Source organism: Mycteria americana, chromosome 1 (assembly GCF_035582795.1).
Source record: "Mycteria americana isolate JAX WOST 10 ecotype Jacksonville Zoo and Gardens chromosome 1, USCA_MyAme_1.0, whole genome shotgun sequence".
Lineage (NCBI taxonomy): Eukaryota > Metazoa > Chordata > Aves > Ciconiiformes > Ciconiidae > Mycteria > Mycteria americana.
Window position 1 is genome coordinate 129,730,324 of NC_134365.1, and position 27,565 is coordinate 129,757,888.

At 38.8% G+C, this 27,565-nt stretch overlaps 1 protein-coding gene across 6 annotated transcripts in view; it reads left to right on the forward strand.

Moving 5' to 3' along the window:
- DMD (dystrophin) overlaps positions 1-27,565 on the forward strand; it is a 1,157,417-nt gene that overhangs the window by 108,279 nt on the left and 1,021,573 nt on the right. For all 6 annotated transcript variants that reach the window (XM_075520648.1, XM_075520634.1, XM_075520658.1 and 3 more), the window contains exon 2: positions 12,474-12,535. In XM_075520648.1, the coding sequence (XP_075376763.1) occupies positions 12,474-12,535 (62 nt within the window). The remainder of the gene's footprint in view (positions 1-12,473; positions 12,536-27,565) is intronic.

Here is a 27,565-nt window from a genome sequence, read left to right on the forward strand (position 1 = left end):
TGTCTCTCTTGGTGATGTGTTTTTCCTTCCTCCTTTCCCTCCCTCTACCAGCTTGGATGTTTTCCTGCTTGTACAGCCCTGAATGTTTTCAATTGGTCTTTTGTACAGTCCTCCAAGACAGAAGCCAAAACTTAAGTTCTAATATCTATTCACGTCTGTTTCTCTATTAGGATGGATGTGATCAAAATATCTGTGTGGTTTGATTGAGGTGCCTCTAGAAGGCATTAGGCTACAAAGAAAACTATTCTTTTTTACTGTTGCAAAAACATTGGAATAGAATAAAAATATGTTTCTTGAATGTAGTTTATGATATTGTGAAATGTCACACTTGCCTTGAGTTGTCTAGACTGGAAAAGAACAGCTGTAAAAAGAATGACAAATAGATGTTTTTCTTCTTTTTCTGTACTGAATCTATATGAAGGAGACGCAGCTCCTCTCAGTAGAGCTGATGAGTTGGCACTGAATTGAAATCAAAATCAATGTTTATAATAGGTAACTGTCCTAACATCAATACTAATATTTCTTAATCTTCACTTAGTGTTATAGATATGAAATCATTCACTGCAAACAGTTCTGAGTGAGGTATAAAATAAAAAATCCCTGATCAATGCACAGAATACATACAGGCGGCAAATGTGTTATTTATCTAAAATGTTCATGTTTGGTGTGGCCAGAAAATCCTAGTTTCAGTTGGAAGGGCATGAGATCTCCATGAACTAACAAAATAAATAATCTATCTTGCTATTGCAAATATTTTTGTAACTTCCTCAGACAATGCACACTTAATGAGATGAACAGTACTCATCTTAAATCAGTTTTTAACAAATGTTTCACTAATGCTTCAGATATTCTGATGTGGGGTAATAATTTCAAGGAGATGTTACAAAATCTAATGAAGTTACCTTTCTAAAAATTGCCCCCCCCCCCTTTACTTTTCCTCCTTCCCCAGCATGGAAAAATAGCTCAATATATAGATAAGGGAATTATGTATCTCCTCTTTCTTCCATGTTATCTCTATGTCCCTGTTCCTTTTATTTTTCCCAATTCTTTCTACTCCACCCTCCCAAGATAGCTTTATGATGTAATAGTTCTCTCTGAATGAAATAAATCATAATTAGACACATTCATCAGTACCTTAGGTACTTCAAATAAGATTAAAAGAAGAGTGGAAAACACCAATCACTTACCTTTCATTTATACAGCTGTTCTTAGGGGCATGTTTTCTTTTCTTTCAAAGATTTGCAAATGGTGTATAATAAGGTGAAGCCTACCTGAGGGCCAGTAAATATTATCAGCTTTGCTATGACAGTATCATCACTCTAAGAACAGGGTGCGTATATCGTAAACAATTGCATATTAACATCTTGGTCTCATTAATCACAAACTTCTCTGATAATGTCTCAGTGGCAGCCTCTACTAATTAACTCAGACACTAATTGGGTCAGATGAAATAAAGCAGACAGCAGTCACTCAAGCAGACTAGAACAGCGTCTTCTCTAATTGCTTTTGACAGAGGAACAAAAAAGGAACTTGAAATATTGCAGACTAGTGCTAGCCACCACTGTGTACTTAGCATAGTTATTTGTAAGGAATATTTTAATACAAACTGAAACAAATGTTGGTCCTCCACGTATGGTTAACCCATCCTCCTCTGTCTGTGTTCTGCATGTGTGTGACATGAATTTTGATGGCCTGTGACCATGTAAAGCATTTCTCTGATTTTTTCATAGAAGAAGTCAGAAAATCTGGGAGAAAATACATGAAAGTCAAAGCGCTGCCAAGCTTTGCAACTATGTATCACTAGGTGGCATTTGCTGAAAACAGTACAGCCCTTTCATTTTTACATCAGAAGCTTGTGTGAAACGCTAGGTACTCGTGTCATATTTTAGACTCTGATTACCTGTTTTAAATCCTGCTGCTTCTTTCAGCTTCATTTGTTATTAGCTGACAGTCTATCATTCAGAAAGTTTGTGGCTCTTATTTTCCCTTTTTCATGGATGCTGCTCTGACTGGCTCATGAATAAACCTTACTATCCTTGGTCCCTTGTCCTTATTGTTTGTATTTGAACATAAATAGAAACCTAGATGGTAAAAATCTCCAGCTAAGGAAAGGCACGGTCAGTCTAACAGTAAGCATTTATCTACTGTTTCCTGGACAAACCAAAAATAATTGTGTATTTTTCATAAAAGTTATAAATATGAAAATTGTGGGTAATTTTATTTAGTTACATAACCTTGACTTTTTAAATAATTATTCTCTGTTATAATAATACTCTCACACAGTACCTCTGTCATAGCTTACTCTGGGGTGGCCTGCTGATCAACTAAATGCTGATCTGCTCTCCAAAGTTTAAAAAACACAAACAAACAAACAAACAACACCCTCCCCCAAGAAACCTACAGCCTCCATGTCCTGGCAAGCAAAGTTTGCTGTTGGCCACAGGTCCTCTATCACAGTTTTCCTCCTCACAGTGTGTATAACAACTTTCCTGGTGAAAACCATAAAGGCTAGGGCCATTTAAAGTTTTTCAAAAACATGTTTCTTATTTTGTGGGGATTTTTTTTTTTTTTTGTGACATTGCTGAAATACAGGATCTGCCAGCGCTGCTGTTTTCTGGTACGTAACTTTTCCCACAGCAGTGACAGGAAAATTTTTAACGCTGGGGTTTGCTTCGAGCCAGCTTGGTAACAGCAGCAGAGGTGAGAGCACTTGCTTTCACTTTGAATTAGTTTCAGCAGTTCTCACATCACTGGTACAGAGGAGTAACAACGCTTTTTACGGGTTGTCACTAAACGCGCTGTGTACACAAACCAATTTTATTAGTCTTTAACTAATGAGGATTTTCCTGGTGCTGGCTGTATGTTAGGGCTTGCAGAGGCAGTGCTGCTGCCACGCTACCTGCCTGGGCCTATCAATCTGTCCTGATGCAGCAGTCCTTCCTCCGCAAGCAGCAGCGTATGAAAATACCTATGTGCTCTGAGGAGGAAAAAAAAGAGCTGATACCAATTCCCTCTTTCTTCCGCTAACAACTCCTGTTTTCTCTGGGAAGGAACAAAAATGGGTTAAAAGTAAGACCATCTAAAACCACAGTTAATACAGTCAAGACGTATTTGATCTGTTTATCACATCTAGTCACTCCTCAAACAAGTTAAACTTATGTTTGTTCAAATGTCAGTTGGGTTCTACCCTTTTGTCCAAGTCAGACCAACAACCAGAATTGGGCTGAGCAGCAACTGTTGCTTCCTTACTCCAAGCGGAGTGTGATCTCTTCCAAGGACATTACAAGTCCTTAGTTGTCTTTGGGAAATGAAAGAGTCAAAGTGTCTTTCATCAGCTGTGGTGAAAACTGCAGCTTTGGGCTGTGGAGTTACAATAGGTTTTATGTATAGTAATAATAGTAGTAGTAGCAGTAGTAGTAGTAAATCTATATGGCAAAAGGCATACTTGTTGATTTTATGCTATGTAACATCGCATGATGTGCCAGCAGCATTTAACTTGCGCTTCCCTAACCTGTAAACAGGAACAGAAATAAAAATGTTCTATTCAAAATAATCCCTCAAAGTATAAATAGTAAGGTATTTCCCCCAAATACGCTCATTTGACAAGATGAAGTTAGTATCTATCAACTCCTCCTACTACTTTTCTTTCACATTTTGGTAACATTGGTAAACTTCCCCAAATTTTCTGTGAATTTATAAGGAATTTAGTATAGTTTATGGCACTAAGCAGACTTATCCTGCTTTTGTTGCTTTTAACAAAAAATGCTCTTAAATCATCTTTATCAGTATTTCTTCAAGGTACTGAATGAACTGGCAACATGATTTCTTTGGTGTTCAACTGCTGAAAAGTTGGTAATATAGGTAAATCAGACGATATTCTGCAAGTTCAAGCAAACTGCAGTGGTTTCAGCCAGTACAGCACATCTAACCATCATGGGGGTTTAAGTGAAGGCAAACATGTTACCACATTTTAAGGTGTAATATATCATCTACAGTGTTCAGAAAATACTATTATAATGATGGCGTGATGCTAAAATAGCATGTGCTTCTATTAATATGTTATTACGCCTACTTTTCATTTGTCAATATGTATTGACATGTATATGATATTGAAAAATAGATAATAAAGGGGACACTGCTCATACACAGCTGACTATGCAAATGACTAATTATATATTTGCATGTAAAGATAAGTCATAGGCTGAACTCCTTCCCTTTTGAGCACCAGCTTCTCAGGCAGAGATAGGTTTCTTCTTTAATCTTGAGAAATTATTTATTTTTTGCAGAGAAATCTGATGTATTGAAACACTGGCACTTTTTAGATTGCCCTTTTTAGGAGTGATTTCCCTTTGGGAAAAACTTCCTGGATCGAAAATAATTGCTGGTTAGAAAAGAATAAAAGAAAACCAACAAACAAAACCAGTAAAGCTTGTGTTTGCAAAGCTGTCAATAACTAGGAGACCAGGGTATTTTTGGTAGAGTGTGGTTCAAAATTGGTTCAAGTACTTATTCGTGAAAGCCTAAGGCAAGTATGGGTCACTAAGATTTGAGGCCAGTGTCCTGATAGTCAGTGGTGTTACATGAGATGGGGGAAGAAAGCAGCTGCCACTCCGTTCCCATGCCCTTACCCCGCTGATGACAAGAGACATGAAATCAGGGCTCTCTTCCAAAGAGTACTTACCTCCTATACAAAATCAGAAGGAAGGAAGTCTTAGGAAGCTTTTCAGGGCAGAAAAAAAAGGTGGGGGTTTCTGGGTTTTTTTTTCTGTCCATTGATGCTTTCTCTACCTTTTTTGCAACCTGTGCAGCTAAGTTATTAGCTACTCTACTTAACAGCCAGCCAGCAAGAAGACAACGACCAGTCCATGGGACCCTTCAGGAAGGTTATTACCTATTAGCAGTTCTGCTCCTTCCTCCTGGGTCAAATCCATAGACACAGAGAAGTACAATCAGTTCCCAAAGTGTGTTTGTGTGTGGTAGACCAGAGGAGGACTAGGCCAACTGCTGGGAATAACATTACCAATGTATGAATCGGAGCTGAATACCCCATGTTGCATATACTTAAAATGTTCTGGAGATGTGAACTGAAATTCTGTATATTTTCTTCTTCTTTTTTTTTTTTTTTAATTCCATTGGAATTGTGCTCCTGCTTTTGTCTTGGGAGTTGTACCTGCTACAATTTATTTAGGGGAAAGGGCTGAGAAATGGGGGAGGGGGGGGTGTTTTTAACAAACATGCAGCAAATTACATAAATTTGTTCAAACCTAGATATATGTGTACATTTCACAGCTGCCCATTATTGTTTTAGGGATCATATGTAGCTTGTCCTCAAAAGTACTCTGTAGTTTTTCCCTAAAGAGCTAATTAGTCAAAGTTAGGTCAGAAGAACGAGACCTTAAATAAACACTTGTAATGCCTTAAAGAATTTTAAAAAAAGGAGAAAAGTCAGGAAGCAGTTTCCCTTAAACATTCATAATGAGAGAACAATTCCAGCTAACATAATGAAATGAGAAAAATACAAGGCTTTCTCAGCCTGGGGTTCAATCTAGGCCTATGGTGTCAGTAGAAATCCTGTAGGTTGGGTCTTACAGCCCTTCTCTCTTCTGTCCTCTGAGCAGCAAATGCAATGTGTCTCTCCGAGTTCCTGTATTTGAAGGAGGGGATGGGGGGAGCAGAGTTGAGATTAAGTTTTTTCGGTATACTAACACCCTTGCTCCTTTCCTAAATTTGCCTTGAATCTTACCAAATGTCCTAAGAAAATGTTAGTATACTATTTCTCAGAGGATTGAGCTGTACTTTTTTTTTAATATATATTAATGAGGGTTTTCTGGATGCTGAAGTCTCCTGTTTCTGCTGAGCTTTTGAATAGGTTCATCAGTGTTTTGAGAAGCCTAAGATGGTCTGATTATGGTGATTTGACTCAGGTTCCAGAGTAAAATCTCAAGGGGTAGCACAGGGAACAGGGAGTTTTAACAGTATTCAGATAAAGTCAACACACTGCTCATCAGTATATTTATAGAAGAGGGACAAAGAATTGCATGTAACATATTGCCTTACATGAGCAATATACTTAAAATCATTGGCTGTCTGTCAAAGCAGTCTATTGTATTTCCTGTCAGCTTGTGAATGTCTTGGATGACCTCAGTGACTAAAAATCAAAGGTAGTCCACTCAAATATCATTCAGTCATTGTATTGCATTGATTTCTTCTTTCTCCCTCAGATAAGCAAGAATGGGAAAGGAACATTTCTCAGCAGTTGTAGTTACTGGTAGAGTAGTGTAACAATGTGCTAAAAATCTCTCAGAATTGTGAGTCGATGGAGCCAGAGTATCAATAATGTGACTGTCTGTGGCCTCTTTTGTTCCTAGTGCTCCCACCATTGTTGGTACTCACTCCCACTCACTGAAGCAAATCCTGGCCTTTTCTAAATCTGCATTGTTTGGCTGTGAGAAAATCAAATAGCAATTTTGATGGTTTTATTCTCTAAACTGCGGTGTTCCAATGAACCTGCAGTTGCCATGAAGGAAGGAATTGACACCTGCCTTAACACCATTGTTTCAAAGTTTCCAGCTAGTATATGGGAATTCTTTTTTCTTTTTGTTTTGTTTTGTTTTTTGGTTTTTTTCTTTTTTCTTCTTTCTTCCTGATAATTCCTGGTAGACAAAACATAGCTATTCAATTATTGTTTAACGCAGCTCAATGCAACACTGGGTAACAGAATAAGACAAATCATCTTCTTTTCTGTTTGTGTTCCAACCCGTGATGGAACTGCTTGCTGAATACTGCATAAAATCTTCTACCACACAACCAAGCCTCCTATCACTGCTTGTCTCTGCAGTGATTCAAATATTCTACAGGTTATGTAATGTCTTTATTGACACCTTAAAGGCAATGGTTGGTTTGTTTGTTTGTTTGTTTGTTTCAAATTAAAGCTTAAAATCTGAGGATATGGCTCATTTCCAATATCCTGAACTGCCAGTGCACTTTTGTTGAATGTTTTCTAATTTTCAAAAATGAGCTGTAGTGACTCTTGAGGAGAGTTTCCCAAGCCACTTGTATCGGAAACCACCACGCACGTTTGTGGAAGGCAGAATGCAGATGGTAGGAAATGTGGTCTTGATGTTGCAGTCTATAGGAGGAGAGGCTGTGGAGTCTCCATCCTTGGAGATATTCAAAAAACAGACTCGACGTGGTCCTGGGCAACCAGCTCTAGGTGGCCCTGCTTGAGCAGAGGGGTTGGACCAGATGACCTCCAGAGGTCCCTTCCAACCTCAACCATTCTGTGAGTCTGAGAAAGCATTATTTATTCAGGTGTGCTGAGTAAGTGAGGCTGAAGATCCTCTAGAAGAATAGGGAAGAATGCACCAAAGAGTGGAAGCTTCCTTCCTCCCATTCCATGTTTGCAAGGGGAGAGTGGATGATATCAAACAAATGGAATAATGTAGTGACATATATATAGTAGGTTTCTGAACCTTGGTTCATTTAACATCTGCTTGATATTCATCAGCTCACAGTGTTTAAAAGTATTGGGTTTTTAATGACTTGTTAACACTCAAATATGCTTTCAGAATAGTATCTAAATTATACTAGATATTTTATAAGAATTTTTTTTCCTGTTGCCATTTTTTATTTGAAATGTTTAGTGGTATTTGGGGGAGGTAGAAAAGTAAGTGTAGTTTGCTAAGGGATGACAACATAATGCTGGCTTTTTCGTGGAAAATAGAAGGGAATTTCATTTGAGTAGTAGGTTGCAAACATGAAATCCTTCATTAAGTATCTAGGAAAGTTGTCTGGTAACCACTTGCCATTAATAATAGCATTTTTGTTCTGATTGCATGTTCCTAAGCATTCTTCAGTGCACCACTTGTCTCTATTAGCCTTCCACCTGATTAAATCTTAGAACTGTCCTTTGTCAGATGATTAGCTCCATTAATACTGCACTTTCTTTCCTGGCCATAATTTCCTATGAGCTCTAGCCTGGAATAATACTTTTATAGTCAAATGTGTAGTTAGCTAATTCAAGAGGTTTGCATTCACAGTTGCAAAGCTGGATGCTCATCCTACCAGAAATATATCAGAACTGTAAGATCCATTTGTGAATGTGTTCTAGTTAAAACAAGGTCTGTTTAGTGGTACTAGAGGCTCTAGTGCATGAAAATCAGATAAATCTCACAGGTCAGTACCTTTTTTTTTCTGGAAGGCTTTCTATAGACCTCAGTGTGTTCATTTTCTGAGTTGATAACCTACAGAAAGGAGGTTAAGCCTCTTGCACTCAATGTCCAGCATTTTGAGAAGAGCATATTTTTGCTGTGGGAAGTGATCACATTATTATTGCGATAAAGGAATTCAGGATCAGTGTAGTGTTTCATGTTTAGATTTAACCAGAAGAGAGACAGTATGCTATTCTGCAATTCTTCAGCTTGAAAGAAAATAAGTAAACATACGATATTAGTCTTGAACAGCCGAAGGAATTACCTGCCTGGCCATTTGATTATTCTTACTGACTCACAGTAAAAACACCTGCAAGGGCATTCATCGGCTCGCTGCTGAAGGATTTGTTATGAACACAGTGTTATGAAAGTGGCAGCTGAGTGTTCTTGGCACATTTCTACAGCACCCAGACAAATGTCATTCAGCTTCCACATCTAGCATTCAGTCGTAAATCTGTATTAGGAGAACATCTTTTTTGAAAAAATCATGCTTACTGTGGGGAAATCATGCCATGCATTACCAAAAGATTGGTTCTTTTTTAGGTTAGGAGGCTGCCACTAACAAATCGCTGTGGTCTAAAATTGGCAGAGCAAACATCTAGAGATAAAAGTACTTGAAATGATCTCTGTATAAAGATAACAGCAGTGAATAGATTTGTGTTTGCAAAGGTAGCAGAGCATTGCCTGAACTTTGAATAAGTTTCAAAGATTCAGATTGTGGGTTTAACTCTCATTTTCCTCAGGAGACCCTGGTTTTTATTACCTCGATGGACATGAATTAATTGGTGACTAGCAGTTAAATCTCTGGCATATATCTTTGTGGAAAAAAAAAATAAAACCACACACTGTTAGTGAATATTCTATACAGTAGCCTAGGGTGGTAAAGGAAAGTTTGAACACTTTGAAAGAGGCATTTTTGCCTTTTTCTTTTTCCCTGCTAAATCATAGAATCATAGAATCATTTAGGTTGGAAAAGACCTTTAAGATCATCAAGTCCAATCATTAACCTAGCACTGCCAACTCCACCACTAAACCATGTCCCTAAGCACCGCATCTACACGTCTTTTAAATAGGGATGGTGACTCCACCACTTCCCTGGGCAGCCTATTCCAATGCTTGACAACCCTTTTGGTAAACAAATTTTTCCTAATATCCAGTCTAAACCTCCCCTGGCACAACTTGAGGCCATTTCCTCTTGCCCTATGGCTTGTTACTTGGGAGAAGAGACCGACCCCCACCTCTCTACAACCTCCTTTCAGGTAGTTGTAGAGAGCGATAAGGTCTCCCCTCAGCCTCCTTTTCTCCAGGCTAAACAACCCCAGTTCCCTCAGCCGCTCCTCATCAGACTTGTGCTCCAGACCCTTCACCAGCTTCGTTGCCCTTCTCTGCACACGCTCCAGCACCTCAATGTCTCTCTTGTAGTGGGGGGCCCAAAACTGAACACGGTATTCAAGGTGCAGCCTCACCAGTGCTGAGTACAGGGGGACAATCACTTCCCTAGCCCTGCTGGCCACACAATTTCTAATACAAGCCAGGATGCCATTGGCTTTCTCGGCCACCTGGGCACACTGCTGGCTCATATTCAGCTGGCTGTCAACCAACACTCCCATGTCCTTTTCCACCAGGCAGCTTTCCAGCCACTCTTCCCCAAGCCTGTAGCGTTGCATGGGGTTGTTGTGGCCCAAGTGCAGGACCCAGCACGTGGCTTTGTTGAACCTCATACAATTGACCTCGGCCCATCGATCCAGCCTGTCCAGGTCCCTCTGCAGAGCCTTCCTCCCCTCAAGCAGATCAACACTCCCACCCAACTTGGTGTCATCTGCAAACTTACTGAGGGTGCACTCGATCCCCTCATCCAGATCATCGATAAAGATATTAAACAGAACTGGCCCCAACACAGAGCCCTGGGGAACACCGCTTGTGACTGGCCGCCAACTGGATTTAACTCCATTCACCACCACTCTTTGGGGTCAGCCATCCAGCCAGTTTTTTACACAGCAAAGTGTACACCCATCCAAGACATGAGCAGCCAGTTTCTCTAGGGGAATGCTCTGGGAAATGGTGTCAAAGGCTTTACTAAAGTCTAAGTAGACAACATCCACAGCCTTTCCCTCATCCACTAAGTGAGTCACCTTGTCGTAGAAGGAGATCAGGTTGGTCAAGCAGGACCTGCCTTTCATAAACCCATGCTGACTGGGCCTGATCACCTGGTTGTCCCATATGTGCCACTTGATGGCGCTCAAGATGATCTGCTCCATAACCTTCCCCAGCACCAAGGTCAGACTGACAGGCCTGTAGTTCCCCAGATCCTCCTTCCAGCCCTTCTTGTGGATAGGTGTCACATTTGCTAACCTCCAGTCAACTGGGACCTCCCCGGTTAGCCAGGACTGCTGACAAAGGAATCCCACATACTCTTCTTCTACCCCATTTTAAGGTTACATGTGGCGTTTTTATCAGAGATGTTTAAACAGAAATAGCTATTTATATGTAATATTTTATACGAAGCTGCTGAAGAAGTTTGTAATACAACATCAGACTGAATATATATCTTCCACCAACAAAATGCATCTTCCTTCTCTTGTCTGCTGTGTATTGCACAGGGCTGGAATAAGTCAAAACTATATAATAAAGAGCTTACTAACAGTCAGGAAAGAGGGAAGCGATGCTTGTGGGGAAAAAATAATATTTTTAACAGTGTTAGCATCATTTATTACCAAAAGCATGTGTCTCCTCCACATGCTGTTTCTTTTTGATGAATCTCTAACTATTCAAATATGACTTTCCGCCAAGGGATGAAGCAAGCAGCATTATTTGGGATAGATAGCAGTAGAACTCTAAAAAGTTTGTTGTAGCAAATACTCATATATTAGTGGCAGAATGTATATAATGCCTGATTTCTGTGGCGTGTTTCCAGTAGTACTATTGCATTGTAAATCTTTTCACTCATGACCATCTGAAAGCAATTGGAATATGCTCCTTCCTGTATGCAGTTTTTTATAATGAAATAGTAGCTTTACAAACTCTAGTATTATTTTTTCATGAGTATATTGTATTGTTGAGAGTGGAAAGCGTTCTTGTGAAAGGCACTTTTAACGTGCTATTGAGATGAGGTTTTAAGAACAAAAGATATATTTGTATCAAAAAGATTTGCCTTGTCTTGTCTCCTTGGAGAGGTGGAGCCGAGGGAAAGCAAAGTACATTATTAATGCTGTGCATTTCTCATGTAGCTCATCCATACCTGCCTTTCAAATTCAGCTGAATCCATTAACAATATTAATTGCTGAACATTTCAGATGGGAATTTAATATCCCTTTTTATTTAAGAAGTGTAAAGAATTTTACTGCAGACCAAAAGACAGCATTGAGTGAGCTTTATTTTAGTATAAGCGGTCTGCAGCCTTTTTCACATATGCCCTTTAATTCTAGTTTGGTTTGACTTTGTCATACAAAGAGGTCTGCCCTTCTGTATTATTTCAGGGATGATGCCTACTAGATCTTTTTGAGCAAATGCTTATTAAGTTCTAATTTGAAGGCATCTTGCTCTTCCCACCTACATAAGATACATCAGAATTGTATCTTTGTGTCTCCAGTTCCATTCTGCATCAAGACTGTACTTAGATACAGAAATCAAAGCCTAAGATAATAATCTCCCTCTACAATGTTTTCCGTATTAAATAATTGAGAGGGAATTTAATGTGTGGCTGAAGAAATGTGTGGGTTTTTTTTCTTTTTCCACTGGAGGAAAAATATATAACATATTGTGACAAGTAAATAGCTGCAAGGCAGAAAAGGCATAGGGTATGGCAGGAGCTGTCAATGGGAACTATCACTGTGGTCCAGAAGGCTTTACTTCCTCAAGGAATTTGAGGACGTCCATATAAACTTGTTATTTCAAGTATTTTTTTAAAAGTGCTGTAGAAGAGTTTCCTGTTGCCAAAACCATTGGGTAACATGGTTTTTTATACTTATATGCATTAAAAATTCGAATGGGAATTTCAGATCCTGCTGCAACATGTTCCCTTCCAGAAGAAAAGATACCACAGAATTGGTGAGATGAGTTAGGGATATAGACCATGACTATGAAGGGAACCTGTAGGCTTTCAAAAATATATTGATGTAATTGTCAAGGAATATATCCAAATAGGTGCCCTGAATGTGTTTGAATTATTAGTAGTAGCTATACTACAAACAAAGACTGAAGCTTTAATTAATAATATTGTACTATTTTGTTGAATAATTCTAATGAAGTGCTTTACTCTTGCAGATGAACGGGAAGATGTTCAAAAGAAAACATTCACAAAATGGATAAATGCACAGTTTGCTAAGGTAATTAATTTTTTTTATTTATTTATAAACCAAAATATGTTTTGTATATTTTTCAAAAAAACTGATATTACCCCACTGAGGCTTAATTTTCAAGATAACAGTAACAAGTTTCAGGTATTGCTGAGTGCAGTTGACTGATTTATTAGAAAAAAAGTCCAAGTTTTATTCCCTTGATTTCAGTAGGGATTGAAATGTAAGAAGCCATCCTCTTCTCAAAATGTTCTCTGCCTCGATTTACTTTGCCTTTTGTCAAAATAGTGATGCAGATGTATTACTGTTTGTTGGACTCCTGTGTTATGTTCCTAATATGCAGAGGAATTTCTTCTATTCGACTTGTCTTTTCTTGTTTCTAATTGCAATCACAAATTTAACAAAACAAAATGAATTGGAGAGGAGCAAGGTCAAAGATAAGAGGTGCGATCCAGTCAGCAAATAATGAAAGTCAATTATATTAAGTTTTGAAATAGTTATCTTTGTGAACTCTTGGAGAATGGCAAAGATCTCAAATGTACTGGAAAAAAGAGCAAATAACTAACCGATTTAAAGGACCCCCCTCTGGCAGTATATAATAATTTCATCTTTAATACACAGGAAAAATTGAGCTCAAACTATTAATTTGATTAAACATGTTTGAAATTCCTAGAGGATAATTACGGAACTGTATTTGCCAGTAATAAACTAAATCAATCCCATAATCTGTCATTTTATCTGCTAGGAAATAATGGGCAATAGACAACAATGAAACAGTAGCTGTGATATATCTGCTGTTTAGTTTGGCTTTTCATTGTGTCCCATCTGATTCCCCGCATTAAAAAAGAGGAGTAAGATAATCTGTATATGACCACCATAATGTTGAAAAACATGCTCAGCAGTGGTTCAGTCAAACACGGAGTCCCACAGGACTTTTCCATGGTCCGGAGCATTTTCTAATAGTGATTCAAGTGATTTAGACAGCAGACATTTGTGCTCAGCATCTTTGTCCAACAGTTTGGAGGACTGGATGAGGATGAAATACAGTCTTGAACAAATGGTCTCAAATTGATCAATGAATTATAGGACAAGTGTGAAGTATTATATTTAGGACAGAAGTGAAATGTATGCATACAGAAGGGAGGATAACTGGGCTGGCAATAATAAAGCAAAGAAAAGCTCTGGGAAGTGCGGTGAATCACAAACAAAATGAGTCAGCAACATGGTACTACTGCAAAAATAAAAAAAAAAGGCAAATTTATTATAGCTGTGATAATGGAAGTGCTTGACAGAAGGTTAAAGATGTAATTATTTTATTTGACTTGGCAATAGTGAGATTTTAGCTTGAGTAATTTACTATCTTGGTGTTCCATATAGGAAGAAGTAGCCCCAGCAGCAGTCGTCTAATAGAAGCTAATTTGAAATGTATGGCCAGTTAGGCCTTGTTATGGTCACAGAAATAGTCACGAAAAAATAAGACCTGTTGCTTCTATATCTGAAGAAAATGTCATGTTCCTAGAGTGTTGCTTTCTCAGAAATTGTTGTTTTATGGAAACTTGAGCAAGTCTGCAGAACAAGAATATGAAGGGTTTAGAAAATATGACCTATCAGCAGATGCTTTTAATGGTAGGTTTGACTCTGAATCTAGATGAATGATCTAGATGTCTTTCCTCCAATTCTAGGTTAGTAGAATGTACTTTAATGGTATTTTAGCTACCTTTTACTTCAGTTCTATAAATAGTATTTTTAGTTGTATGTGAACATGCATTCATAAACATACTGGAAAAGTACTAATCTCTCTCTACTTCATTCGGACTTTGAGGAAAACATCCTAAACATTATGGTTCAAGTTTTTCTTTGCCTCATGCGTCACCTGTGTTTTGGACAGAGTCTTTTTATTTCAACAATCAATCTACCAAAAACCCCTTGATCTTTAAATCTTGGACAAATTACTCTCTTGCTCTACAAAGTTGTTATGCATAACACCAGAATAGTTGGTCTGAAATTGGAAATCACATATGTCTGGTAAGCTTAGTAATATGTGCTTGCTGCCTATGTGGTACACATGCAGAAAGCATGGTTTGCTCTTTAGTGCAGTCACGTAACATGCAAGCTTTATATCTGTCTAGGGTTTTCAGGACAGAAATACAGGAGGCCCTGCTTGTATTCCGCTGTAACATGGGTGGTCATAGTTAATAGCTGTGTGCTGTCCTGGGACTGTGTTCCTCCCTCTTGTAAAGACCAAGACATTTTGGGAGAGGTGGACTTCAAAACATGAAAGTGGATCCCCATGTGAAATCTACAGCTTCTTCTCCTGACTTGTTTTCAGTGGTTCAAATCCATCTCTGTTTCTAGCTGTGGAATTGATTTCAATTAACGGCCTACTCCTGGTTAGCGATTTCTCATCATTGTTGGCTTTATAAAACGGTTAAATAAATGACTTTCATTGTAGAATTGGTTTGTATTCACTCCTCTGTGGTTCTAGAGGTGCTGTCTTGAGCAGATTAGCCTATGGGGTCAGAATTAAGATAGAGGAATATATTTCCTCACTCATTTCTCTTATTTGTGAATAGTGGAATCCAGGTCATTAATTAACTGTAAAATATTTAAGGTTGAATGAAATTATTTTATACAATTTCCACCCATCCACCACCCTCCATAGCTACCCCCCCGCCCCTACTTATGCAGTCAAAGTAAATGCTTAGTTCTAAATGTTCTAAGTCTTCATTTGTGTTGGGTCCATAGTGCATTGCCCCCCAAAGAGCTGTATTCCTTTCCTGAAAATTCAGTGTCTAGAGTACCTGTGTCTCAGTACACTTATTCTCAGACTAAGCTTTCAAAACATTCACATTTGCAAGTTGCTTTCAGATGACTAGTGGTGTAAATACAAATAATGATTTTAATGTCAGAAGTTGTAAATTATTGAAAAATAATTTTCCGATTTATGTGTCATCAGCATAACTTAAGAACCCACATATAGTTTTTATTTGGGGGGGGGGGGGGGGGGAAATATCTTGTTTGTATTGCAGGCCTGGAGGGAAGTAGTAGTCCTTCTTCTGCCCATGCATGCAGTGGCATTTTAGTTGGATGATGTGTAGATGCTGTGGACTCAGATGCCTTGAGTTCAGCAATGAACTCTGCTACCTCTTACCTAAGGAGTCAAGTCCCTAACATGAAATACATAACAAACTCTCACCCACACCATCTTGGCAGTTTTCCCTCTGTGATGTGCAGACCCTAGAAACCTCTGGAGTACTACCAAGAAGTCTGTGAAAGGTTATCTAGGGAAAGCTAGCAGAACTGTCAGCAAGATTACAATTGCTATGGGTGAGGCCATGTCTCTCTTGAAACTTTTTTTGGCACGTTGAGTGGGGTGCTTTAAATGGAAAAACTGGGGGAAATGCATTTGCAGGTCTCTCTTACAGCTTGTCAAAAGAGCAGGTTTCTCTGTAATTCCTACTCCTTTTACTAGCCAGAGAGTGGATTATGCAGAAAATCTGTGCTTTAAACATTACAGTATGTGACTCATCTATAAGCAATTCATCATTGTTTCAGTAAGATAGGCCAAAAGTTGGCTTTTAATGTTTGTGAGATAAAACACTTAGTAAATTAAAAGTATAGGAGAAATGGGAGAATGTAATCCACGAGAACTTTGTGTTTTCCCCTTTCTAATCATAGATATTGTGCATGATTTTCTTTAGTGATACCTTCTCAGTTTACCATCTAAATGGCATGCAATAAATTGAAACTCAAAGCAACTTTTAAAATGTGGAGCATATTACTTTAATATAATTTAATTCAGAAAGAGCTTTTCTTTGTCCTCGGAAGAAGTTTATTTATAAAATAATGAAGTTCTGCAGGGTGTACGTAATGATAGCAAAGGAACATACTGTAACCTAGTTTTTAATAATAGAACTATAATTAGAGCTCTCACAAGAGATATATCTAGTCCTGGGTATGATAGTTTTTTCTCAGATCTCAACTTTTTAAATTTGAAATAACTGAAACCTTTGTTTATCAATGAAACACAGAATCTTAACTATGTGTTTTGGGAGAATGCAAATATATCACGAGCCCTCAAGCGTAGCAGCTCTCTGCTGGAGAAAGACAGAACAGCCAGAACAATGATGTTAACAATGCCTGTACCCCATTTTAAGTGAGTTTATGTTGCCTCACTGGTTAAATATTTTTACATTTTTAGTTGTTCGTTGCATAATAAGCTTCAAAATAGAAAGAATTACTGAAGATGGAAATGTTCTTTATTTGCATGTAGGAAAGAGCTTGTAAATGGCAATTAATTTTAAAATGAAAACCTGGAAATTCTAGCACCAAAAAACCCCACCCCACTCTAAAAAGGAAAGAGCATACTCCTACGACTAAAAAAATATTGACAATTTATTTTTTTCCCTCATTATGGAGAGAGGGTCTTAAACTGCTGACAATTTTAATGTCAGCAATAGAAGTATGTGTTGTGAGTACAGGGAAGGCAAGCAGCTAATCATTGTAAGTTTTGGCAACTTGAATTTTGGGTTATACCTTTACGGCTAACTTGAGGTCAACAGCTTAACCTGTAAGTGGGTTTCGTAAAAGAATGATAATTTGTGAATGAGTTTTCAACATTTTAATCTGCAATATCAAAAAACAGATGTTCATAAAATTGCTTGTAAATTCAGAGTTTGAAATAGGTTGTCCACATTTCTGCTACAAAAGGGTAGAAAATTCCACTACCTACTCAAAGAAGACATTATATATGACAGTACACTTTTTTATGTAAACACCAAAATTGTTAATCTTCAACCAGGTAGGAGCAAGAGTCAGAAAACAGAGAATGGTAGATTTTTTGGGGGAAAAAGTGGGTAACTTTTTATGGTTTCTCTACTTTATGCTTTGGTTTTCCTCCTGTTGTTATTGAAGATGGCAGAATATGAAAATAAATTTAAGGATACCAAATATTTCATTACTTAGCTTTATGGAAAACCAAGATCATTCAGTAAGTAATCCTTTTAATGGAGAATTTAAGTTATGAAAAATGGTAGCTTTTTATAGGAAGGTGTATTGAGAAGTAGTTGTTTGTGTGGTGACTGTGGAATTAGATTCCCATTCTTCTAGTGATTGTGTGAAGAAACAAAGTAAAGATGCAGCCTGTGTCAAAGAAGGTAAGGTTGACAGCCTAATTTAAGATATAGGTGGCTAGTAGAATAAGTCAGCAAAATTAAATACACTTTTTACTAATGAAGTTGTTTTGAATAGCAGCTAGATTGTTCAGGCAACCAGTATATGCAGGGATAAAAGGAACACAGAAGGGGGCATTGCTTAAAACTTTAGTTGAATCATGTAGCAGTCAAAATAATTTCCTAATTACCCAGTGTTTGTACGTGGCTTATATGATATGGGGTGTGGTGATGGTCTCAGTTCCTTCCCTCTTCTTGAGTTCATGGATAACTGAATTTATTCAAGACTCCCATTCACTTTAGTGGTCTCTTGCAATTGTAGATTAAATGCCTTCTGCATCTCAGGTAACAAAAACTACTGATGCAAATGAAATGTTTACTGACCTTTTGAGGAAGTATGTCAAATATTTGAGGTACAGAGAGACTGTACTACCATAAGTCTGGCATCTGATGGAGAAATTTGCAGTGCTGCTTTTGCTCACACACTTGCTTAGTTTTCTGTGCGATCATTCACAATGACTTCAAATTAAAACAAATTGAAAATGCCACTCATGACAAAGTGAATTCAAAGTGTTGCAGACTCTGGGAGGGGAGTAGTTTGGTGAAGCTTTGTGAAGAAGACAATAACAGTTTCATTTGTCAAATTTCTTTAAGATTTAGCTTCTATGGAAATGTATTCCTGTGACTAATCTATGTCAAACTCCATCAGATGTACCATTTCTTTAGCCATATTTCTGAACTACAATTAATAATCAAGAAAAGGAGCTGGAGCGAGGGAAGTTGGCAACAAATCACAAAAACACAGGTTAAAATGTTCAGTATTAGCGGTGTCCAAACTGCTATCTTGACAACTAACCTATAGGTCAAATGAAGACAGCTGCTTAGATGGGTGAGTGACCAGTAGGAAAATTAGAATTAAATCCCATACGTAGAGATTCAGATCAGCATGCTCAACCTTCATTGATGTCTGCTGGTGTGTTGTATTTTCTAAAAGCAGAACAGTAGTTGCATATGCAAGTCTACAAGAAGACTAGAAAAGATCCCTAGCTGTTTGACATAATAAAAGTAATTGGGTGTGCTGATGTTGTAGGATTTTAGTTTTAGAACTGAGTTCTTGAGACTACATCAACACTGGCTTTGCAGGACAAACTTTAATATCATTGTAGACAAGTTCAGAAAAGTTCATTCAGATAGCTGTGGTGCTTTAGCCATTTACACCGAATTTAGTGCCTGCACAAAAGCTTGTTGGAGAAACAGAGTGAATAAAAGTTTGCTGAGCTCCATGTTGCCAGATTAGCCTGCAGCCATTCCCATTCAAAAGCATTTGCATCTAGCCCTGTATTTTTACAGTATGTTGAACCAGTCTGACACTGCAGTGTAGATGTATTCTCAAGCTGTGTAATTCATCCATTCTTTATCAATGTTTTCAGCTAAAAAACAGAAATCAGACTGAGCTCTTCCAACATTATCTGATACCCAAACCATTTTGTGTTAAGGTAGAATTAAAAGAGGCAGGAGGTATTTGAACTTTTTTTTTTTTTTTAAGCAAATGCAAACTAGACTCACTTGCACTCATTCTCAATTGCAGAAAAAAAATGCTTATTCTTTTAAATTAAGAGGTAAAAAGAGTTACTGATAAATTCTCCTAAAAAGAGTAATTGTGGTCAAAGTAAATGAGGGTTGAATGCTGACCCTGCTCCAAGCCTTGAGGAATAGTACAACTGAGCAACCAACACTCACTAATAGCCAGTGTTGCATCTACCAGCTCATGATGTAGCATGTATTGTAATTTTACTGCTGACACTGCATATTCACACGACAGCTTGCTTCAAAAGCTTCTGGTTTTGTGCCCATATCCATTTCTGTATTTGCGTCAGTAGAGTTATGCTGAATTTCACTAAAAATAAAGTTATGCTCTATTCATCTAAGGAGCACTAATTTGGAGAAAAATGTCAAGGAGGATCAGGCATCACTTGTAAGAACATTGATTACAGGACAAAAAAACATGGATTGTTAGTAAAATTTTGAAATTGTGTCCATGGTAAAACCTTGATCAAATCTTTAATGGCTGCATATTAAAAGTGAATATGGTAGATGTCAGCTCAATCCATTAACTAAACATTGATAATACCTTTGGAACAGCCTCAGAATTTTTTTTTTTTTCTGAAAGAAAACTTTCAGAAAACCACACAGATTTAAAATTTTATCATTTGTGCTAAATCTGAAAAAATTATAGTTGGTATTATTTGATGTTGCTAAGACACCACAATTGATATTCATCCATCCTCAATACCTAATTAATTTGTTCTGTGTCTCTGTTGCCAGCCTTTTTAAGTGCTACAGTGAAAGTGATGAGAAAGAACAGTTTACTAATGTGGGAGCCAAATGACTTTTCTATGCTACAGTGTGGCAAATAACCAGAACTCTCACTGAAGATTAATAGTGCTTAACTTTGCTTTCCAGCTATGTGTGATCAACACTACCCTTGGGATGCATACTGTTTTAAAATACCAGGCTTTCTTATGCCAATAACCTTTTTATAATACGTCTTGCAAGAGTACACCAAAGGCCCATCATGTCTATTCTGTATTATTAAAGCAAAAGCTTTTCATCTTTTTATTGAAGCCAAATGATGTTTAAACCTGGTATAGAAAACACATTTGCATTGTTAAGTGATTTTCCTTTTTTGGATATCTCCAGAATATATAAGCAAGTGTCAGGCAAAATACATACTCAAAATTATTTGCATTGATATATAGTAAATTACCTATTAGGTCTCCATATTCTGCATCTTTTTTTTATGATGCAGTAAAATGGGATACATACTGTGTGAATATTTATGATGTTTCAAATAAATTTCCTTTGGAATGAAAAATAACTTATAAATTATTTTTACTGTACTTTTAAAGGTAATGCCAATGAAAATATTGCCATTTATTTTACTCAGAATTTAATTCTAGAACTTCTACTGTCTATTAATATACTTTTATAGATTATTTGTATGACCAAGGAAGTTACCATGAACAGAAAGTTACTATGAACAGGTACAGGCACAGTTTAAAGGCACAAATATCCTCATGCTTGGAATTTTGCACGTAACATCAACTCTGTGTGCAAGCTTTCAAATGTATAAACTTGATGACTTTTTATATTTTGCATCCAAAGTAACTTTTCAGGTTACTGTTGGCAAAATACTTAGGGCATGCCTTCCTTATCAATTTAATATTTATCAATATTTAACTCTGCCCACTGTAGAGGCCTGGATGCTGGCAGGGATTAAAATAGAGGATTAATCCCTTTGCACTTACTGTAAAAGCAAGGAACACTAGAAGCTGAGTGGTGTCTCAATGCAGCATGACAAAAACAAAGTACTGTTTAAGAGGGCGGTCTTCTCTATTTTCTCTGTTCTTGCTAACATCAGAAGCGCAAGCCGCATGACCTGCTGTGGCAGTCACACAGCTGGAGATGCCTTGAAAACTGTCAGTACAGAAAAGAATCCTTTCAGTGAAAACCTCGAAAGGACAAAAATGTATTTGGTTATGCTTCAGAGACACAAAGATAGACATTTGAGGTTAACAAAAAGTTAATGGGACTATCTCTATATTGTTCTTGGTCACTTTTTTTTTTTTAAGTTGATGTTCAAACAGTGAAGGTTTTATTATGTGTGCGTGGGGGGACGGGATTCTCTAATGTCTTTCCTCCATAACATTCTCCCATTGCCAGGAGACTTTACAAGTTTGCCTCTTGTTTTTTTTTTTTTTTTTTTCCCCCAAATGTCTAAATGACTGCAATTAAACAAGACAGCTCTTGGAGAGCAGATTCATTTTCACTTTGATGAAAAGTGAAACTTCTCCTTCCACTTAATTATCTACACATCTTTTGGTGGAGCTGTGGTTACTGGCTGTGTCTCTCAGAAGACCTTTTGCTTGCAAATGAGACTTGCTTCTGTCTGCTCCCTTGACTGCACAAGCAGTAACATGTTTTCTTTGCTTTGCCTTAGTGGGCATAAATTCAAAGCTGGCTACAGTTCAGGAGCAGCTTTTCCTTGGGGACGCAGTGGGGTGTGCCTCTGCCAGACCTTTATACCCACCTCCGAGCCTGATCCCCTTCCCGGGCTAAGGTGCCTGTGGGAGCTCCAGGCCTGGTGCCACAGCCACCCTGCCCACCTGCACAGCAGCCCTTGGGGTGGAAATCCCCGCCGGTCAGAAAGCATTAGAGCTGTCACTGCTGCAGTCTAGTCACTGAAGATTATGTCATTTTCTCAGTATCCTTTGTTTGCACATGCAAAGGTTATGTTCCTTTTCCAAATCAAATTTTAAGGCTTAAAATGTTTTCCATTAAAAGTGACTTCCCTTCCAAAAAACGTACAAGTATATTACCTTAAACAATGAGCATCTGCATGACAAAACACTTTCACCATCAAAGACGTCTGAGTGAATACAGACTACGTTTTAAACACTTCTAAGATAATGTATTATCCCCGACCTTTAATTTGAAACTTCAGAGTGGATTAGTAAAATTAGGAAGCTAGACTAAAATATATGCATTTTTATTATGTTAAAACAATTTGTCTTTGCATTCTTGTTTTTATAGCCTCTTCTTGCAGAATAATGAGGGCTTCTCTCAGACTCATTAGACATGCCAAGCAAGCAAAGCAATCACCACTGTCGGCAATAGAGGGCACTGGACTTTCATTTCTAGTCTGTTTTACTGAGGAAAAAAATAGTCAAGTGAAGTCCATTGAGCTCTTTCACCTTTTCCTTCTCACACTTGGACTTGCATCTCCTAGACTTTTATTCAAACTCTCATACTTTTTTGTTGCACTTACTTTAAGTAAAAAAGATTAATCTAAAGAAAATTGAATACATGCTGTTCTCTTGAAGTTATTATTGTGTATGTATCTTGAGGGGGGACTAGGAACAAGCTAAATATAGTACTATAATATTGGTCTCAGTGGTGCATATGTCTAGCTTGCAAATTTGTAAACATTTACAAATTTGCATGATTGTTGCTGGCAGTAGACATCATCATTTCCGTGCTCAGAATTCATTACTACTACATCTAATCATCTTCAGAATCTCCAAAGCAAAACTCTTCATACAGACAAATAAGGCTTTAGTGGATTTATGTTAGACTGAAAGTTCAAAAATAAGAACAGGAGAAAAAAACATTTTCGAGCTACTGTCCCCACTTATCTAAATGCCCTCTTATGTAAACGTACTGAAGCTCAAGCAAATCATACTGACCATTGCCCCTGTCTGCAAAAGAGGTTTCACATGCCTAAGGTTCAACGGAGAGAAGAAAAGAGAAGGTGAAAGCACGTACACTTAGGAGCGGTGCACCTATCTCTCTCGAGCTTTCTACATCTCTTAAACAGATCCAGCAAATCTCCTTGCGTCAGTGTCAAGTCACGTTATTCAGTGAGTCACTTGTCTATCACCAGCCCAGCTGCATGCCTGCACCCCTCGGGTAGGATGTCCAGTGAGCTACTGCCCTCCCCTGCTGCTGTGGACCGTTCTTAAACCTCCCTCTACCTGAGGTAGTGGGTACATCTTGTGCCTCTCAGACATACATATTTCTTTCTATAGGCTTGCCTTTGACATCAGGAAGTTCGGCCATTCCTCCTATGTGTTTAAATGCATAAAGTATTTTTTATAAAGCATGTCTCAGAGAGAAAAAAAACAAAACAAAACAACCAAAAAACAACAAACCCCAGAGTATTCAGTTTTGGGCAGACTACTTCCATGTTATAGACTGCATTCTTGGATGTTGATGTTTCAGTGTTGGTGATGATGAGATGGACCTACCCCAGTTCTGTAAGCACCTACATTTCTGCGTATCACTTCCTTTATTATGCTTTGAGATACCTGTATTGTGTACAAAGACTTTCTATTCCTTCGAAAGGTGTGCTGATGGACATGATTTTACACCTGGATCAAACGCAACTATTATTGAGGTTAATTTCTTTAAACCATGTGCCTGTATTTTAGGTCCTACCTTGCCACAAAGACAGAAATAATAACATTATGAAAGATGTTCCTATAGTAGAAGGGCATTATTAGACATAATAACCTTATTTGTACAAGGTTGCAAATAACCGTATTTACACAAGATCTTGCATATCTGCCTTTTACATATGAAAGGGCTCAGTCAGATCTTGGGGTTATTTCTGGACCAACACTTCAAGAATATGTATGATTTTTAAAGCTGCTTACTTCTGTTCTTTCTCTGATCATATGTTTGGGCTCTTTTGAAGGGGAAAAACTGTCACCTTGCACATGATATCTGCAGTTATTTCTCAACAGCAGTGGCAAAATTGACATAGACACCCTATTAAGTCTTTGCTTAGAGAATTAGTTATTTAAAAAAAAAAAAAATCCTCTTTTTTTCCTGCTCTGGAAAGGCTAACTTGTAAATCTTTTTTCCTCTGTTTTAGTATCCCAGTCCGATTAAATATTGATATTCATGTCACTGACTTTGCTAATACTTTCACTTTTTTCAAAGATCTACATGACAGGTGTTATTACACAGAATAGCCATTTTTCTCTTCTATCTGCTTTTCATAGTGTGTTTGATTGATTTGCCAGTTTAAACCCATCACATTTACTTCCTGGTAATATTAGTGTGAGCGTATATATTGCTGACTTAAAAATAGGATGCTTTTAGTGTAACCAAGTACTTAGTATTGGTTCTATTGAAATTAAGATTTCAGGGAAAAAGGTAAAACAAGTAATTTCTTGTGTTCAGTCTGGTGCAGTTTTAAAAAGTACATATATAAGGTTACTGAAAATCCTAAGCTATCGGTAACAATAAAATCCTTTCCATTAAAAAAACAAAACCAACCAAACAAAACCCTCTGACATTACTGCTGGGGAATAATAACAGTAAGTTGTAATTCCAGTTGGTTAACTTGAATCTGTTGAAAGCCATAAGAATTTAACAGACAAGTTAGCACGGTTATCAAAAGTTACTACTGTAAGCACAGTTATCAAAAACATATTAAATGAGACTGTTCTCCATATTTTCTATTTTTTTTGCCTAGTCTTAGGCCTCAGAAGAAATCAATCTGTAAGGCTTTGTCTGTGCACAAAACAGAGTACGTATGTTCTATATATTCTACAATCTTAGAACAGTTACTATGTGCTGGATTGAAAAAAAAAAAGTATGATGGTAATTTACAAATGTGTTGATTTTTTTTTCTTTTTTTTTCTTTTCTCTAAAGTCCTCAATGATATACAAATTTGTGTTTTAATTCAAGGGCTAGTTCTCTTTGTGAAAAATTCATATAAAAGGCACGGCTGGTATTTGGTACAAGGAAGTCAGATATGAGACACATCCTGCAATCACGTATAAGCAACATAGTATATCACAGAATCACAGAATCACAGAATCGTATAGGTTGGAAAAGACCTTTAAGATCATTGAGTCCAACCGTAAACCTAACACTACCAAGACCACCACTATACCATGTCCCTAAGCACCTCATCCAAACGTCTTTTAAGTACCTCCAGGGATGGCGACTCAACCACTTCCCTGGGCAGCAGGTTCCAATGCTTGATAATCCTTTCAGTGAAGAAAAATTTCCTAATATCCAGTCTAAATCTCCCCTGGTGCAACTTGAGGCCATTTCCTCTTGTCCTGTCACTTGTTACCTGGGAGAAGAGACCGACCCCCACCTCTCTACAACCTCCTTTCAGGTAGTTGTAGAGAGCGATAAGGTCTCCCCTCAGCCTCCTTTTCTCCAGGCTAAACAACCCCAGTTCCCTCAGCCGCTCCTCATAAGACTTCTGCTCCAGACCCTTCACCAGCTTCTTGCCCTTCTCTGGACACGCTCCAGCACCTCCATGTCTCTCTTGTAGTGAGGGGCCCAAAACTGAACACAGTATTCGAGGTGCGGCCTCACCAGTGCCGAGTACAGGGGCACGATCACTTCCCTAGTCCTGCTGGCCACACTATTTTTGATACAAGCCAGGATGCCATTGGCTTTCTTGGCCACCTGGGCACACTGCTGGCTCATATTCAGGCGGCTGTTGACCAACACCCCCAGGTCCTTTTCTGCCTGGCAGCTTTCCAGCCACTCTTCCCCAAGCCTGGAGCATTGCATGGGGTTGCTGTGGCCCAAGTGCAGGACCTTGCACTTGGCCTTGTTAAACCTCATACATTTGACCTCAGCCCATTGATCCAGCCTGTCCAGGTCCCTCTGCAGAGCCTGCCTACCCTCAAGCAGATCAACACTCCCACCCAACTTGGTGTCATCTGCAAACTTACTGAGGGTGCACTTGATCCCTTCATCCAGATCACAGAATCACAGAATCACAGAATCATATAGGTTGGAAAAGACCTTTAAGATCATCGAGTCCAACCATAAACCTAACACTGCCAAAAACCATCACTACACCATGTCTCTAAGTACCTCATCCAAACGTCCTTTAAATACCTCCAGGGATGGCGACTCAACCACTTCCCTGGGCAGTCTGTTCCAATGCTTGATAACCCTCTCGGTGAAGAAAAATTTCCTAATATCCAGTCTAAACCTCCCCTGGCGCAACTTGAGGCCATTTCCTCTTGTCCTATCACTTGTTACCTGGGAGAAGAGACCGACCCCCACCTCTCTACAACCTCCTTTCAGATCATTGATAAAGATATTAAACAGAACTGGCCCCAACACCGAGCCCTGGGGAACACCGCTTGTGACCGGCCACCAACTGGAGTAAACTCCATTCACCACCACTCTTTGGGCCCAGCCATCCAGCCAGTTCTTTACCCAGCGAAGAGTACACCCGTCCAAGACATGAGCAGCCAGTTTCTCCAGGAGAATGCTCTGGGAAACCGTGTCAAAGGCTTTACTGAAGTCTAAGTAGACACCATCCACAGCCTTCCCCTCATCTACTAGGCGGGTCACCTTGTCGTAGAAGGAGATCAGGTTGGTCAAGCAGGACCTGCCTTTCCTGAACCCATGCTGGCTGGGCTTGATCCCTTGGTTATTCTCTACATGCCGTGTGATAGCACGCAGGATGATCTGCTCCATCAGCTTCCCCAGCACCGAGGTCAGGCTGACAGGCCTGTATTTCCCCCGGTCCTCCTTCCAGCCCTTCTTGAAGATGGGCGTCACATTAGCTAATCTCCAGTCAGCAGGGACCTCCCCAGTTAGCCAGGACTGCTGGTAAATGATGGAAAGGGGCTTGATGAGCACATCTGCCAGTTCCTTCAGTACTCTTGGGTGGATCTCATCAGGCCCCATAGACTTGTGAGTGTCTAAGTGGTGCAGCAGGTCACTAACCATTTCCCCCTGGATCATGGGGGCTCCATTCTGGTCCCCGTCCCTATCTTCCAACTCCAGGGGCTGGGTACCCAGAGAACAATTGGCCCTGCTATTAAAGACTGAGGCAAAGAAGGCATTAAGTACCTCAGCCTTTTCCTCATCCTTGGTCACTGTGTTCCCTCCCCTGTCTACTAGGGGCTGGAGATTCTCCTTAGCTCTCCTTTTGCTGCTAATGTATTTGAAGAAGTGTTTTTTGTTGTCTTTTACAGGAGCAGCCAGATTGAGTTCTAGCTCAGCTTTGGCCCTTCTAATTTTCTTCCTGCACAGCCTTGCTACACCTTTGTAGTCCTCCTGAGTTGCCTGCCCCTTCTTCCAGAGGTCATAGACTCTCCTCTTTTTCCTGAGTTCGAGCCAGAGCTCTCTAGTCAGCCAGGCCGGTCTTCTTCCCCGCCGGCTCGTCTTTTGGCACCTGGGGACAGCCTGCTCTTGTGCCTTTATCACGCTGGTAGAAACAGGGTTGTACTCAACTAACGCATCAAACATTAAAAGTCCATGCTCAAAAAGAGGCAGCATTATCTTGCCACCCTCATAGCAATGACTCTAAAATACTAAGAAAGCTCAGACAGA